At 35.0% G+C, this 17577-nt stretch overlaps 3 protein-coding genes across 4 annotated transcripts; 1 reads left to right on the plus strand and 2 right to left on the minus strand.

Annotated features, from left to right (window-relative positions):
* Positions 1 to 1117: 1117 nt before the first annotated feature.
* LOC104707364 (uncharacterized) lies at positions 1118 to 2587 on the plus strand. Its single transcript, XM_010423699.3, has one exon. The coding sequence runs from the start codon at positions 1220 to 1222 to the stop codon at positions 2468 to 2470; it is 1251 nt and encodes a 416-aa protein (XP_010422001.3). The 5' UTR covers positions 1118 to 1219; the 3' UTR covers positions 2471 to 2587.
* On the minus strand, positions 2468 to 6025 carry LOC104707363 (N(6)-adenosine-methyltransferase MT-A70-like). Its single transcript, XM_087460414.1, has 7 exons — positions 4740 to 6025; positions 4012 to 4110; positions 3737 to 3820; positions 3320 to 3651; positions 3022 to 3238; positions 2855 to 2934; positions 2468 to 2771 (listed from the first exon to the last, which is right to left on the minus strand). Exons 1-7 carry the CDS (start codon positions 5823 to 5825, stop codon positions 2600 to 2602), a joined length of 2070 nt encoding a protein of 689 aa, XP_087316540.1. The 5' UTR covers positions 5826 to 6025; the 3' UTR covers positions 2468 to 2599.
* Positions 6026 to 10614: 4589 nt separating this feature from the next.
* LOC104707366 (oligopeptide transporter 7) lies at positions 10615 to 15684 on the minus strand. Of its 2 annotated transcripts, none has more exons than XM_087460415.1 (9): positions 15451 to 15684; positions 14958 to 15365; positions 14326 to 14480; positions 14119 to 14216; positions 12807 to 13076; positions 12285 to 12584; positions 11905 to 12160; positions 11615 to 11797; positions 10615 to 11517 (listed from the first exon to the last, which is right to left on the minus strand). In XM_087460415.1, the coding sequence occupies exons 1-9, from the start codon at positions 15479 to 15481 to the stop codon at positions 10909 to 10911; spliced, it is 2310 nt and encodes a 769-aa protein (XP_087316541.1). In that variant the 5' UTR covers positions 15482 to 15684; the 3' UTR covers positions 10615 to 10908. The 2 variants fall into 2 exon arrangements, with proteins under 2 accessions (XP_087316541.1, XP_087316542.1); XM_087460416.1 differs by having other exon boundaries at positions 14326 to 14675; positions 15451 to 15503.
* Positions 15685 to 17577: the final 1893 nt, after the last annotated feature.

Below are 17577 nucleotides of genomic sequence, written 5' to 3' on the forward strand. Positions count from 1 at the left end.
AAGTATTTGTAAATCATAGAACCAATAACACATCATTTTGATAAGTATTTTAAAATCAATGATTGAATAACACATGATTTTTGTCAGGATTTCCAAATCCATTAAAATCATAGAACCAATAACCCCTCTTAGTTTTCAACTTTTAAACAATTTGATACACTCGATTTTAGTTCTCGACAAAATACCCGAACCAAAAGTACCAAACCAAAACCGAACCAGAAAAAAGGAACAAAACCAAATAGAAACCGATGAAATAACCGAATGAATCCTAAACTTTTTTTTGTAAAAGGTTAAGTACTTAAGTTGAATCCTAAACTTGAGAACTGAAAGAACGGAAACGGAAACTGAATGGATATCCAAATACATTATATATATTATCCTTTTGTTCAAAAAAAAAAGTTTTTATATCCAAAATAACAAATGATATATAAATCCGTAGGTATCAAATATTTTTGGATCAAAATAACCAGATATCTAAAGTAACCAAAATATCCAAAAGTTTTTAGACATATTTGTCAGAATTTAATAAAATTGTATTTAAATTTAACCATTTAAAGAATTATACTATTATGGATAGTCGAAACCGAAGAAAAATATCTAGAACCGAATCTGAACCAAAATTCTAAAATAATAGAATGGATCCTAAACTCTGTTACTGAAATAGCCATAACCAAACCGAATACCCGCCCATGCATACTCGACTTCTCCACATGCCCCTTTTAGCCAATTAGAAGAATGCTTAATGCAGATAAATCATCATTATTATTGTTTTTTTAGATAAAGATCTCTTATTAATTTAAAATTCTAAAATTTCCTATTGGATTGAATCTCCAATGTATTTAAAATATTATCTTCTCAAATTTAACGTTCGTTATCGTAATCAAACTATCAAATGTCATATTTTTAAAACACACGATCCTTTTTAATTTTATGTCTTTCCAAACCAGTCAGTTTAATCGTTACTAAAATACATTTTAAATTGTTCAATTTTTGCAAAAAGAAAAATTGAGATTGTGTTTATAGGCCTATGTTTTATCAATAAGTTTGTGGTCTTCCAAACCATTTAGTACAATTTATATGTTTACTTGTAACCCACAAACAAAACGAGATGTGTAAAAAGTTTGTTGCATAGAAAGTTAATTAATTAGCCTTAGCCCTCTAATAGCTGTCTCATTTCAACCTAATAAATATTAGTGTTATTTGTATAATACTCCACTTTATGCAATTTCTTTATTTGCCTGGTTCATCAAATCATAACAAATTAAAATTAGGCGTGCGTGACACTTTCTCGTTTTTGAAAGAAAAAACGGCACGCAGTGTAAGAAAAAAACGCTATATCGTGTTCAAATTTTATCACTTTTCGATACTTCCCAAGTTCACTGACATGGCGACCACTTCAATCTTCGCCGCCGCCGTCACCGGCACCACGGATGTGACACCTCTGTTTAATCCCTCTTCGTTGATCATCGGAAAATCATTATCTCCTTCTTCAAAATCCGCCTCAATCAGATCCTCCGTTTCGTTTTCCCGCAAAACCCTAACTCCAATCCGGTACTCTTCCTCTCCCGCCGATCACACACCCACAGCCGCTGCCGCCGTGGAATCGATCACGAATCGATCCAAAACCTCCTTGAAATCTCGCCTCCGTGGCGGAGAAACTCTCTACGGCCTCTTTCTACTCTCCTTCTCTCCGACTTTAGCCGAGATCGCAGCTCACGCCGGTTACGATTACGTCGTCGTTGACATGGAACACGGCCCCGGAGGCATACCGGAAGCGTTAGATTGCATCCGAGCTCTCAACGCCGCCGGAACCTCCGCCATTCTCCGATTACCTGAGAACTCGGCAACCTGGGCTAAGAAAGCCTTAGATCTAGGTCCACAAGGGATCATGTTCCCGATGATCGAATCTCGCAAAGACGCGACCAAAGCGGTGTCGTATTGCCGGTTTCCTCCCGACGGCATCCGAGGATCGGCGCACACGGTGGTGCGAGCTTCAAACTACGGAATCGACGAAGGGTATTTAAGTAATTACGCAGAAGAGATTCTGATCATGTGTCAGGTGGAATCAGGCGAAGGAGTGAAGAAAGCTGATGAGATCGCAGCCGTTGATGGCGTTGACTGCGTGCAAATGGGACCGTTGGATCTTAGCGCGAGTTTGGGGTATCTGTGGGATCCGGGGCATAAGAAAGTGAGAGAGATGATGAGGAGAGCTGAGAAGTCTGTGCTGGCCTCGGATCCTGCCAAAGGCGGGGCTTACTTGTCCGGTTTCGCGATGCCGCACGACGGAGCTGTCGAGATCGGAGGGCGTGGCTACCAAATGGTCGCCGGAGCTGTTGATGTTGGGTTGTTTAGGAACGCAGCTGTTGAAGACGTGAGGAGGTTCAAGATGGGTTTGGTCGATGAATCGGACGGTGAGGATTCGTTGGAACATGGTAAAGATGTTGATGATGAGAAGTACTGGAGCGAATGAAACAAAAGTTAGCTAATTTCCTTTTGAAATGTTTGTGTTGGCTTTTTTAAAGCTTTCCTTCCTTTAACTTTTCATAAAAGATTTACAATCAATGCCACAAATGTTTCGAAACCAAAACACTCAATTGAACTAAGCTGTGGTTGAGTCAATAGCCATTGGTTCGTTGTCTGTTTCCATTGCAGAGGCTCTTGGTGGTGATGGTGGCTGGACATCTACTTCAGGGTATGATGCTTTATAACGAGCTCGAAGACCTTCGTTTATTAACCTGACACCATTAAGCTGGTTCCCAAGTGATAGCCATCTATATATATAGACACAAATGATTCATGAGAACACATACCATACTTACTAAATCATATGACAATAAGAACGAAAAAGTTTTACCCTGCATGAGCATTGTGCATACGTGCGAATAACTCGAGTTTTCTTGCTCTTGGCATGATCCTCTCTAACATTGCATACATCTGGTAGTTTGAAAAATCACAAGGTTACAGAATCATAATATACTACTATGAAGTGATTTGGTAAAGTGTGGGGAATTGTGGACAAACCTCGTCTGGTTTCCGGCTTGTCTCTCTAACCTCTGCAACAATCACATCTGTGTCGATGTTTCTGTTCACTTCTGGGTTTCCTTTGATTCCAACAAGACAATGCTCTTTGCTGTGGTTGAGCCAATGACCTGTTCTTCCTGTTCGAATAATACGTTGAAGCTGATTCGTCTTTACCCATATGATCTCTTCCACTCGCTTGTATCCCCAAAGCTCCAAACTTCACAAAAAAACAAAACTCTATTTAATGGGAAATCAAATTATTTACCATAATTAGTCAGATGAGATTATTTCTATGTACCATTCACGGCCTAGCTCCATTGCACGACCAGTGACCCAGAGGAAAATCAAACCGTCTGTTTGCAACGAGGGAACATTGAGAGTACGCATCTCGTCATCAGCCATTGTTCCGTATGGAAGTTCCATGTGAATGTCCCATGGTGGATCCGCCATAACAACTCCAAAAGTTCCCAGAATGTCCATTCGAAAAGAACGGATGTCGCAGTTAATCCATTGTGCCTCACCAAGTTCAGCTTCGGAACAGTAATCAGCACGTAGAGGCTTCAATGCCTTATCTGGACCAGCCATCATAGCGTCAGCCATGTCGAGCTCGTAATGCACGTATTTGCAAGTCTGTCCCATCCAAAATGGTAGTTGCTCAATAAAAAATTAATCAACTACACTGAAGTACCATCAGGTAACAATGTAAAAGAGTTACCTTCATGTGACGACAAGTATCAAGAAAGGAACAATCTCCTAGGTTTTTCTCGGTATGTGAAGCGATTAGTCGACGGAAATGTCTCTGAAAGCATATATATAAGTACTACAAACTAAGTATTTTTCGGACAAGCATATAGACACCATATTGGGAGATCAGTATTAAACTCAAAAACTAGGCAAACAATCCTAATGTTTCCTATGAATTCTAACAATATAACATTCTGAATTTCCGATCAAATAAGATGTAAAATCTGAACTTGAATTAGCTCAAACCTTGTTGCAGGCTACGTGAGAGCGAGACTGAACACAACAATCCTCCTTTGTTAAATACCTACAGTAATACTTAACCTGTGATCCTCCTTTACTTTTAAACTGTGAACAACATAACAATATACCAGTCAATGACAAGAACCAAGCTTTTTATTATAAGATGGAATGATAACTACCAAAACATAACACCTAGAAGAGTTGAGGCTAGAAACAGTAGCAGGGTATAGATCACAAAATATCAAGAGAGAACGTCACAACAAACACACAACTTTGCAGAGAAATCACACATCGAAAACTTTCAAGCCCACACTAGGAGACAATGTTATGTAGACGTAATGAAGATGAACAGGTAAAAAAACTATTAACCATCTATATTTCATAAGCCATAATTATCAGAACTCAAACCAAAGAAACACGCATCTCACTTATATAGCTCTTAGCTGTAATTCCAACACAATGCTGGGAAGTACAAATCTAGAGAACATACGAAACTTCTTAGATCAACGAAGACAACTAGTAAAGCCTAAGACTGTTACTTAAAGCATATATAGATACAAACTAAGTATCATAAAATCCCTCTTAACTTCTCCAAAACTTGTTCAAGAATCATACATTATCTAGTCCATATTAACACAGCTCTCGATCAACACACTTATATAGCTATCTAGTCCAAATTAACACACACTTATCAAGTCCTCTATGACCAATACTAGATAATGGTGTGAACTCACCTTAGCAGCGGTAGCAGCTTCTTTAGCAGTTGGACGGTGAATCAAATCAAGCAACTCCTCACCAGTCCTAGACTGTTGCTTCTCCTTAAAAGACTTCTTACTCACAAGAGCCTCAACGTCTTTCAATTCATCATCTTCAATTTTAAGCTTCTGATTAGACGGCACAGGTAACGTCAAAGGCACAGGAAACGGTGGTGGTCTACTCATAATCCCCATTGGATGATGCATCCCCATCATTTGCATCCCTCTTGGTGCATTCATCATTGATCTAAACCCCATATTAGGATCACTTCCCCACATCTCAGGCCTCGGATAATTATTACCCGACCCGGAAACCCCAAACCCGCCAGCAGAAACTGTAGAATTCTCAGGCGTTTCGACGACCCGATTCGATTCGTTGTTCCCTTGGAAACTCTCTGGTAACTCTTTAAGCAATCTAGTTCGATCAATAGCGAAAACCATGATTCGAGGCTTACCACTAACCTCAAACTCTTCTAACTCAACAGAACCGTTCTCCTCCGCCATCGATTTAAGCGCGGTTTCGACGGCGAGGATCGGTCCGCACTCGCCGCCTAAGTCTCGTAACGCAGCCTTCTCCGCGGTTCTCGCGTTTTGGTCATTCTCGAGTTTTCTAAGAACAGTAAACGAATCAGTAGGTGAAAAGGGTACTCGTTGAAGCAAACACTCAGCAACCATAGCTCTCACAAGCGCCATAGGACTACCACTAGACCCATCTGCTTCAGCACCAGAATCTCTCTGATTCGAATCGACAAGTAACGATTTTGAATCGTGCCCATGTAACTGTTGATGTTGTGTTCCTGATTTAACAATCGGATGAAGAAGCTTCTTCTCTACTTTGGGTTCGGGTAACGGAGGTGTGGCTACAAAAGGTCGATTCGTGAATGAAGAGATGAGTTTTAGGGAGAGATCGAGCGATGGGACTATGTCGGGGACAATGGATTGGAGTGAGGAAAGGAGTTCTAAGTGAGCGTCGTGTTGGGTTCGGATTCGAGTCTCTAATCGAGCTCTCATGTCTTTGACGACGGTAATGGTGGTGTCATCGTTTCGATCTGATTCAGTTTCCATGGTTTTTTAAAAAGGAACAAAAATTTCAAGTGAGAGAATTTGTAGTTTTTGTACAGATCTCTTGAACCTTAAAAGAGTTTAAAGGGTTTTAGCGAGCAAGGGATTGAAACGAGGTCGTGCATCGTAGATGGCAGTTTTTAGGTCAGAAACTTTAAAGAAGAAGGGATGATACTTAAATATACATCATGCCATAAACCGGTAATAATCTCTTTGTTTTTTTGTGTTTATCAAAAAAAATTGTAATAATATTTAGGTGCTTAGGTAAACAATTGTAGGGTATGTTAAAAAATGTGAGAAAATATATGTGTTCGTATTTTTATAAGAAACTTACTAAACAAAATTATTTTTAAGTTTTTTTCTATCTGATTTTATTAATAAAATTATAGTAATTTTTTTGGTAAAATACAAACTTAACAGGCTGAGATATCCCCAAAATCTAAATCGTAAAGAAGGAAAAACAAATGACAAACACTAAAAAAACTAAAGGTGTGAATAGTTGCAGCGGTTAAGGTGGATAAATCTATTTACGGATTAAACCGCTTTTTATTTACTATTAACCAAACATAATTTTCAGTGGTGAAGTTCAAAGAAAACAAAAATAAAACCATGTGAACTAACTGTAGATCGTTTTTACATAGAAATAGAGTTGAACCACAACGGTTTGTTGTCCGCCTCATTTTTAGGATGGACTAATCCGCTGACAGATTTGTCCGCTTTAACTGCCATCACCATTCAAAGCCTAAATGATACAATAACAGAAGGAACTCTTAACAGATACAAGACAAAGACCAAATAAATTTATAAAAACATATCAAAATGTCCTCGGCCAACCATCCACACTCAGACCCCTAACATCCACACTCAGACTCCTAACAGATACAAAACAATTTAAGTGTAAAATTCCATGTATAACAGGATTTGTTTTCAGTAAAAATAATTGAATGCGTTGTAATCAAAAAATTTGGTAAAAATTACCAAACATGTGGATCGTGGACAGTGGACCACTTTACTAAAGCTTTTTCCACAAATTGTGTTTCACAATCACAATTTTTCGTAAATTTTTAAACTTTTTTTGAAATGTCAACTTTACTCATTATAACTATGTTACTAGATAGTGATCCACGCTGTACAGCATGAGACAATATTTACGTAAATTTATATTTTTTGTTACAAAATAATAGTAGAAAAATTATTTATTTCTTCTATACATTTTATAAAATTATCTATATAATTTACTTAATTTTATACTCCGATTTCGATCCATAGTCGGTATTACTATTTTAATTTGGGTGCAATATCAAATTCGTTGATTATAAATTCGGTAAAGTCTAAAATAAACCCACAGAACATGTATTGACCCGTGATCTCGTATTACATATTGATGTGATCGTGTTAAGAGATCTTAATATACCTAATTTACAATAGTGATTGGTGTTAATATTAACACCATTGCAGTTATTGGTATGACATGTTAGTATATATTAACTTTATATGTGAAAATTACAATTAGATTATGTATATGTATATTGTCAACATTATACACTTAGTATTGTTTATATAGTGAATATTGTGTATTAAAATGAGTTTTAGCCAATTAAATAGTTTGCTATTGTTTCCTAAGATTTCTAAAACAATAAGAAAAGCCTGTTAAATAATTTCAAAATATTGTTTTATTTTATTATTTTGTAAACAAATATAAACTATTCTTTTTTTTAGTTATAGATTAACTAAAATGCAATAGCATTTTTCGTAATATGCCACATCAAAGCTGGTTAAAATTCTATAACAACACTGCTTAAATAAATATATAGAGATATTTTTAAAATATAGGCAATGTTGTATCTTAGTTTTAAAATATATATGTCATGATTAAACGATTTAGATATGCAAATATTTAATCTTAGTTTTATAAATAAAATTAAGTTTTATAATTGTTTTAAACAGTTTGTTATTGTTTCCTAAGATTTCTGAAATAATAAATAAAATCTGTTAAATAATTTTATTAAATAATTTTGAGAATATTATTTTCTTATTTTATAAACTAATATAATTTTTTGTTAATTATTAAATTAATTAAAATATAATGATATTTTTTGTAATATGTCACAGTAGGATTAAACTTTAACATTGCTCAAATAAGTATATAGAGATGTGATTTCGTAATGAAGGTTTTACGTCTGCTAACCACAATTTCAAAGAAAAAAAATGATCTTGTTGTTTCATCATAAGTGTTTGTACTTTTTATTTTACTAACAATTGTGTCAAAAGGTTTTTAAAAGGTTTACAAGATTTTCAAAAGATTTTTCAAAGATTTTCAAAAAATATTTTTTATAAGAGTTTTAAAAGAGTTTTAAAAGGTTTTTTAAACACCATGTAAACGCTTATACAAGGTTTTTAAACACCTTGTAAACGATTTTACAAGGTTTTTAAACATCTTGTAAACGCTTTTTCAAGGTACTTAAACACTTTGTAAACGCTTTTTCAAGGTTTTTAAACACCTTGTAAACGCTTTTACAAGGTTTTTAAAAGCGTTTACAAGGTTTTTAGACACCTTGTAAACGCTTTTACAAGGTTTTTAAAAGCGTTTACAATGTTTTTATAAGGTATAAATTTCATAAAATTTGGCGGGAAAATTTTTCGATTTTGGCGGGAAAATTTTTAATTTTTGGCCGGAATTTTTTTTGATTTTGGTGACTGTACATTTTTGTTGTCATTTAAAGAAAATGTAATTTGGTCATTTTGTACATAAAAATGTGTAGTTTTAAAAATGATCAACATAGAGGGGTATTTAAAAAAAGGGACATGAAAAATGGGGTATTTTTGAGAATGCCCCTAAATTATAATTATATGATTGCATATATGCACTTGTAGAATTATATATATATTTGGACAAATATATGCTTCATTCTATTAAAACATAGCATAACATACAAAGTAAGGATCAAAGTTTAAGACAAAACAAAGATAGGCAATCCCCAAAGCCAAAACAACAAAGAGATAGAGGTAGATAAGGTTCATCGAGATTGTATACTTGAGAGCTATGAACCAAATCCTAGCAAGGGTTTTGGGATCTGTGAGATCAAACAATAACGATGCATCTTCCAAGAGCAAGTCGATGGAAGAGAAGGTGGCCACTGTCTTGGATCGAAGACCAAGCGTTGTTGAAAAAGTCAAAGCTGAGATACTCACCGCGGTGAGGATGTCTACCCGAAGTGCCAGGGGTTCGAGAAGGGTTGAGAGTCCTCTGGTTGAGGATAATTAGAGAGTTGAAAGAGGTATTAAGATTCGGTGTAAAACTCTGGAAGATGTATTGGTAACTCCCACTCCATGGAGATGGGGTCATAATGCCACTGGACTTCAAGTTTTTGGGAGGGTACTTCAATAAGTTGATACATTGCAGTTTATAGGTCTCTATAAGCATACAAGATGATGAAGGAGGGGCCTGAAGATACATCGGTAATCACAGTGCCATAACGTTTGGATCATAATGCCGAGTTCATTCAGACTTCTAACTTCAAGAGCAGAATCACTAGGTAGATCTAAAAACAGGTTTCCAACAAAAATCCTTAGCCAAACTAGCAACAATGGTGGTTTACTTTCCAAATGCAGTCTTCGAACAAATGGTTCCATAAATCTACACACATATTGACTAGAGTGGAAGAGATTTTAATTCCGCTCAAACCTAGATAAAAACAGGGGAAGATCGATTAAGGCATCTTTTGGTAATGGGCTCAAGAACCTTAACGGGCCGAGGAATGTTGGGCCCAACAACAAAAAACCTAATTTGGCTGTCAGGGGCAGAGGAGGGTTCACGCAACGGCTGGGTTGAGCGGATGTTTGATTCAGGGGCTCGAGCATCTCCGGTGAAGGTAGGGAAGGTAGTTGGGGGTTTAAAGTGTGGCTTGTGGCATCAAAAAGGAATCCTAAGAGCTTAAGATCTCTAGTACAGGAAATCGATACCCGGATAAGGAGACCATCGTGCACCGTCGACATCTCCACTAGGCAAGGCGCATCTGATGGTCCAAGAGGATCTACTCCTGCCATCAAAGATACCTGGTATAAGATCTCCTCTTGGTTAATCAGAAATCCATATCTGACAATATTTGGGTCTTCAGATAGCATCTCCGAGAAAGAGTTTTGAAGCGGGAAAGAGCTGGAAAACTCCGGCCAGCAGCTGTCCTCTTTGGATTGCATATCGGCTATTAGAGGCATGTGGGTGGGAAGGGTTAAAGAAGGATAAAAGGGGAACAAAATTTTAAATAAAATGAAGAAGAAAACTAGACTACGAGAGAGAAGACAAGGAGGAGGGATCCGGGTTAAGTCCCGACGCCGGCAATGTTTTCCTTTGCCGACGTTGGAGGAGTGTTGCGGTGAAGGTTCCTCGATTATCGTGTTTGGGAGGAAAAGACTTCCTAACAGAATTGTATATATTTCTAAAACTTGATTTTTACAGGGGCCTTTTATTGGTGCCAATGTGATCAAACCGAAGGGGAAGACCCTCCTTTGCTGTTAAGTTTTACTATTAGCGAAAACGAAAAACTATTTACTACTAATAATAACTTACAGACAAGCTATAGGATATGTTGGTGATACTTGGTATTGATATCTATATTTGTCTTGAAATATATTCTATACCATTTTGCTTTTGTCACGCTATATATATATATTTTTAACCGTTGTTAATATAAGCCAGTTTGGGTAAACATAATCTCATTACCGCTAACGAGGGATTGACATCAAACTGAGTAATATTGAAACTATAATCTTTTAACCAAAACTGAAACCGAACTGGGAATAAAAAATGGTTTCAATTGATTATGAATGTTTAAAAAACTCAAGAAACTGAAATAATATTTAACAAACAAAGAAAGAAAAAAAAAACTGAAATAATCCAAATTGTTGAATACCCCACCCTAGGTATTAAACCATCTTTACAATTTATACACACAACAATCTCACACTGTTTATGAGAATGAAGGTAAAAAAATGATATTTACAAACATAACCACCAAATCCAGCGGCCAAACTTTAGCGGAGGAAGTAAATGTATTCGCCATTTTCCCAATCGAATTGAGTCGCGGTTTTACGTATAAAGCGGGCAACCTTCAACGCTAATACCTGGCGCGGTTGGACAAGAGGCCAAAGGACAACCATCAAGCTCATTTCCCCACCAATCCAAACTCACATTCTCAAGTCCCAAACACATATAGAGCAACACTCCCATAAATGCTAATCCAGCATCCAATGCTCCTGACAAAACATAATTATACCTTTGCCATAGATTTGGTCTGTACCTAAACACAACAAAGCCGGATAAAAATCCGGCAAGAACCCATGTTGTGTAGTTCACGGCTGTTGCTGGTGGCATCGAGCTTGTCGCGCTTATAAGAACCGGCATGTTTATAAGCTTGATCCACTCTTGTCTAGGAAACATCCTTGACGCTAACCATACAAGAATTGGGGCTATAGCACCCACGAGGAAGAACCAGTTAACGGATTTGTATAAACCAAGATCTCCAAAGATTCTACGAGGTCCAATTAGTCCCCATATCACGGATGCATCGTAAAAGACTTTATCGGATGGACATGTCCACACCGAATTGGAAACCGTATCACATATGTTGGGGATGGTCTCCATTAGCCACCAAGCCGTTGTGAGGTAAACCAGACATGAGATGAGTGTTCCAACAATCTGAAAATCGATGATTATTTATAAGCGAATTTGTAATTTATATATAACGTTAAGAGAGTGATCTAAACTAAAGTAGTTGAAAACTAGAGAGTGTAACCTGTGCCATGAACATGGTTCTAGGTGGAATCTTCATGTAGTGACCAAGTTTGAAGTCTTGAAGAAAAGTGATGGCTTGTTGCATGCTTATGTATCCATATACTTTAAAGCACATATTTGCAACTGGATACCCTGGATAGATATATCCTATGATATATTCTGTAATAATGTTCAATCCGGGTGCCTACAATATTTTCAATTCTATCAAACCAAACTGACATATAGTTATAACCAAAGATCGTCTTTTAGGACGGCCAGTCACGAGTTGATTTTGATAGTATCCTTTTTTACCTGGTTGGTGATGGCGGTGATTATACCGATAGGAAGTGTGAAGATAATGGCGATTGTACATGCCAATAGAACACCCCACCATGGTAATTGAAGTTGGTCATTGTAATACTCACAAGCAAAGATTGTGGCTGCAATATTGGTAACGAGTATGCACCAAAACCACCACTCTGGAACTTGTTTGTACCTTTTCATTAGCCTCGCGTGTACATCCAATTTTTTCTCTTTGAAACTCTCCTTACTTTGCTCCCATATCTCCCTGAAAAAATCCATTAAAAGAAAGCAAGCAAATTTATAATTAAACATCTTTATGTCTCATATCCAAATTAACATTTAATACATAAGAAATTATTTTTATGTATTACAATGTATGAGGTTTATACCTTCCATGGAAGAGAGCAACATGCATGATGGTAGCGCTTAAAGCAGCAAAACCAACACCGTAACTAATGGCGAAAAAAGTACTAAGGTACAAAGGGCCTTCACGCTCGTAGGCTGGGAGGTCAAGGTGGAAATTTGAGTCTATAATGGATGTGATGTTGTATTTTGAACCCTGTTCTGTAAAAAGGGAGCTCGAAAATATGGGGAAAGTCTTAGCCTTGAACACATCGAGCCAATAGCATATTGGTACCAAGACGTATATCACCAGCACAAATCCCACACCCACATTAGCCGTAGCAAACCTGTTAAAAGACATAATATTTTTTTTTGTAATACCAGTTACCAAACTAAACTCAACCTAAACCAAACCAGAAATTGTTCGGTTATTCTGTTATTCCGTTCGGTTTCCGGTTTAGTCCATATTAAGAATTTATTATCATCAACTTTTGGTTTATCTACAACCATATATACTTGTATGTAATAATTAAGTAAACCAAAATGTGTATTTAGGAATTAGGACTGACCATGGACTAGCGAGTGGACTACCCAAGTAAGAGGAAATGGTTGACCAGTCGAGTCCAATGGCTCCAACACCTAACCCGTGAAGACCGGACCCGATCTGTTGGGCCATGACTGATGATGGAAAGAACCAACAAACCCACGACAAAGACGTCATGATTTGAAATAAGTAGCCCGGAAAGACATAATAAGCGAAACTGCAAACGAATGCTATCACGAAGAACTGTGTACGTGTCAGCCCTCCTTTGGTCCGTTCTTCTTTCTCATGCAACGCTCTGACAATTTAGCCAACGACAACAACATCAATGTGTTAGATAGAGATTAATAATACAGTTGTCTCTTGCTTCTAAATGTGGCTATGTTTCTATTTATTGACCAATTTGGTTTAGATTCAACAAGTAATAGTATATACAAAAATATTATCCATTTTTATAACTTAAATTTTTAAACCACATAAAAAATGAATATATTTCTATTAGTTACGTACAAAAAAGTCTTTATGAGAAAAAGATTATCATGACGTTTAATTTATAAAACTTGGTCCCATGTGTTTTTTTGTTTTAGTATTAACATCACATTCTATAAACCTAATAACTTTTAAAAGAAAAAATTTAGCTTTCGCTTTCTCACCTATATACTTTTACACAAAAAAAACAAAAAAAAAACAGTATACATGCCCATATAAAACCCCTTTTAATGAAAATATTTGTTCTATATTATATTCAAAATTTCTTCAACACTATTAATCAATTTTGTTTGTCGTATATTATAAATATAACAAATAATATAGAATTAAAATAGGTGGGGGATGGGATATTTTATCCAAAGGATTTGTTATTGTATGGTAATGGGCATCTTCAATATTTGTGACATTTGGCCAAAACACACAATTATTTCTCTCTAGCAAATTTTGTTTATATTGTATATAGAAAATAGAGAAATACCCTAAAATAGCACTAAAACAAATTTTATAGACAATAATAGCATACATTCCAAAAATTTCCAAAAATAGCATTATTTAACACATTAAAATATTTAAAATTAATTTTTAGAATTTTTTTTTTAGGTTTGGGTTCTCAATTTCACATTTAGAATATAGTTTTGAGGGATATGGTTTAGTATTTTAATTTTAGGATTTAATTTTGAATGATTAATTGGTGCTATTTTTGGAATTTTAGAGATGTTGTGCTAAGTTTGGAAAAAAAACTTATTTTGGTGTTATTTTTGAAAATCTCCCTATAAAATATCTAAAAAGTAGATATAAAAACGTGAAACACACACCATCTATAGTGATTATTGAGTGCATTATTTATGTACCTAAAAAGAGAGACTTGAACAAGATTCGCCGGCCACCACATCGCCGCCGGTTCAACGAGGTATTTCCTAAATATTCCGGCCCAACCAAACCCTAACACCTAAACATCAAATCACACTTAATTTGATCATAAATTACAATAAATTCAATCCCATTTTCAAACTTTTATCTAAACTGTAAAAGCTTAAAGTCTTAAAAGAAGTACGAACTTGGGTGGTGACGATAACGAGAAAAGAGACAAAGAACGTTATGTTCTTCATGTAAAACGCCTTCACGACGGTTACAACGTGTATTGCGTAAACAGATCCAGCTCCCGCGTTAGCGAAAATAGTGATCAACACATGCTCCTTCACATTAAACGGACCTGAAACCAAACCAATCAGTCAAAAAAATATTTAAAACTTCTTCTTTTAGTAATTATAGCAGAATCAAGAATGGTTCCAAAATCGATTTTTTCGATGGTCCGTCAAATGTTTTATGGTTCAACGATAAGTATTTCTCAATTCCGTATATTCGACGATAAGTATTTATAACACATGCACCTTCACATTAAACGGACCTGAAACCAATCACTCAAAATTATTTAAAACTTCTTCTTTTAGTAATTTATGCAAGAATCAAGAATGGTTCCAAAATCAATCAAGACCGGTTCCAAATCGATTTTTCGATGGTCTAATATTTTCATTGCGATTTCAATCATATTTTAGACCACTATTAGACGCTTTAAATAATAAAAATATTCTACTAATTATGTCGGATCCGGAGATTAGTTTGGGTTTCGGTCTAGAGTGTCCTAGGAGAAAAAAAAAAAAAAAAAAAAAGTCAACTTTTTCAGGAATACCTGGATTCAACGTGAATTGCCACTTTGAACCTTGGAAGTAGACTCTCTCGGAGATTTTAGAGGCCATGAGACGACCAAGAGGTACGACGGCGATTTGGGCGGAGATGGCAGAGATAGTGAGAGGTTCTGTTCTGTACCAAAAGAACTGATTGAGGAAGGACAAGAGGATGCAAGAGAGAGTTCCCAAGACCCACATGCGAAATGTTAGGACAGGTAATGAAGGATCATCTGTTGTCGGAACGGTGAGTGCTACTTGTCGGATTGGTGAGTTCTCTTCTTCTTCTTCTTCTTCTTCGCCGGAGATTGGTAAAAGAAGATCCTCTGTTTCATCATCTCTTGGTTCAGAAGATGAAGATGATGATGCCGAGGATGATGATGATGGTTTTGTCAGATCTTTGGCTTTTGTTACTGTTACAAAAATGTTTTTGTTAGTACTTTGTTATCTAATGTAAATTAATAATTGAAATTATATAAAAAAAAAGATTGTAATTACGTAGAGGAAGAACTTGTTGTGATTCTTCCATGGTTGTGTTTTCTTCTTGCTCTGTTTTTTCTTCTTCTTGATTTTTATTTTTGTGTTTTGTGAGATTGTGAATCTGGACAAGCTATCTTCCTAGTCTTCTTCACGTCTTGAAGAGTTGGCCCATTTGAATTAAATTTCTTGATATGAAACTCTCTTTTTATTCTTTTATTGTCTATAAATTTTTTTTCTTTAATAATTGAATATAAATAATTAACATCCAACAACTGTCAAATGTATATTTATTTATTTTCTTATTTGATTTTGGACATTTATTAGGTTTTTTACTCTTTTTGCTCTTAAGGAATTTTGTTTTTCTCAATCTTTTGTTTAGCCAAAGACACTTTTTACTGTTTCCGACAAAAAAAAAAAGACACTTTTTACTGTCTTTACTGTATTTTAACAAACTTTATTGTCGTTATACAAAAAGGGTAAATATTTAATTTTTACATAAAAAAGCTTTTTCTATGATTTTGAAAATAAAGAAAACGTAAAAATACAAACTGATATTTTATATTTAATTTTTTTTTAAAAGTTAAACTGTGATACATGCAAAAAAATAAAACTATTTATTAGTCTAATCTTTAATATACTAGACTACTACTAGTTGGTTTGTATTAATTTTACAATTCATTGTTGAAACAACTATTAAAGCTCCCCATGTGGAGTCTTAATAAGATGTTTTCCTTAATATGTATATGTATAATTTTTTTTACTAATTAAGTAGGATTAGGAACATATATTGTTTTTTTCTTTGTTAGTAAGTATACGTAGAGAAGTACACCTTTTTTTCTAGTGCAGTAGAGAATATACTAAGCAGCCAATTTTTACCTTCTTTTAGCGAATACAATTAGCTAGATGGCAAAATAACAACATACGTTATTTTAGTTTACTATCCTCTGTGCTAATTTTAGAAAACATCATGCTTTTGATTAAATAATTAAGTTATAACGCAATCTATTTATTCAAGCCATACACTTGTAGCTATCATATATTTACGGGTTTTGCTTTGTCAACCTTCGTAAATTCCCATCTACCAGATATCTCTAACTTCGATTGCAAATTTCTTAGAGATATTAAAAGTTACAAAAGAACAAAAAAAAAATTTACATGCAATTCACGAGATTCTAATTATATTAAATATGGAATGAGAATCCAAAGCAAAAGAGAGAATCTTTTGTGTGATTTTAGTATGACCCATTCTCATATTGTCACGTAGACAGATCGAGTACCTTTCATGTCCTTTTCTTAATTACTGATTTTAGTTTATTTGTCAAATAGACAAAAGACTCAAAAGCAATCTTCTTAAACCGGAGTGGTCAAGTTTTGTGTGAATTTGGAGTGGTCAGGAAAAAAATGTGTTTAGCGTAGAACCATAACCACTTGATCAACATGACAACATCACCAACTAAATCTAATAGACTTTTATGTTTGTTACATCTTTTCTTTTATTTTATTGGACCAAATCTTTGTTACATCTTTCTTCTTTTAATTTTTTTCTTCCGGAAAGAAGCATTGTTACATCCATGTTGTTTCTTCCAGCTTAGGTTCTCTTTTTTGGACCAAATCTTTAGACCATCTCGAATGGTTTTCTCTATTTTTTCCTCAATAAAATACTATTTCAAATAGATTCTATTTTTATTTTACAATTAACACCTTTTATTTTTAAAAATTGCAAACTAACACATTTTACTTTAAATTTTGTAACACTTTCATAAAATTATCTTTTGCAAATGGTAGTCTCAATATTTTAGAATAAATATTTATACTTAAATTTATATTATTAGTTCTTAAAAATACATATTTTATTTATTTTTGTCATAAATAAAAGAAGTTAAAAATTAAGAGGACTACTTTGCAAATAAAATAGTTCACCTCTATTTATAGAGGAAAAAATAGAGTTCCTCTATAAATAGAGAAAAAAATAGCAATCTCTATTATAAAAGTGAAAATAGAGTACCATTGGAACAAAAATTACTCTATAATAGAGTATGGAGGCAAAAATAGAGTACCACTGAAGATGCTCTAACATCTTGCATAAATGGTTCATGGCTTTCTTTGCAGGGACATCCAACTTTATGTCTTCTTCGCCAATGTCTC

The sequence above is a fragment of the Camelina sativa genome, chromosome 8 (genome assembly GCF_030686135.1).
Source record: "Camelina sativa cultivar CO46 ecotype springtype chromosome 8, ASM3068613v1".
NCBI lineage: Eukaryota > Viridiplantae > Streptophyta > Magnoliopsida > Brassicales > Brassicaceae > Camelina > Camelina sativa.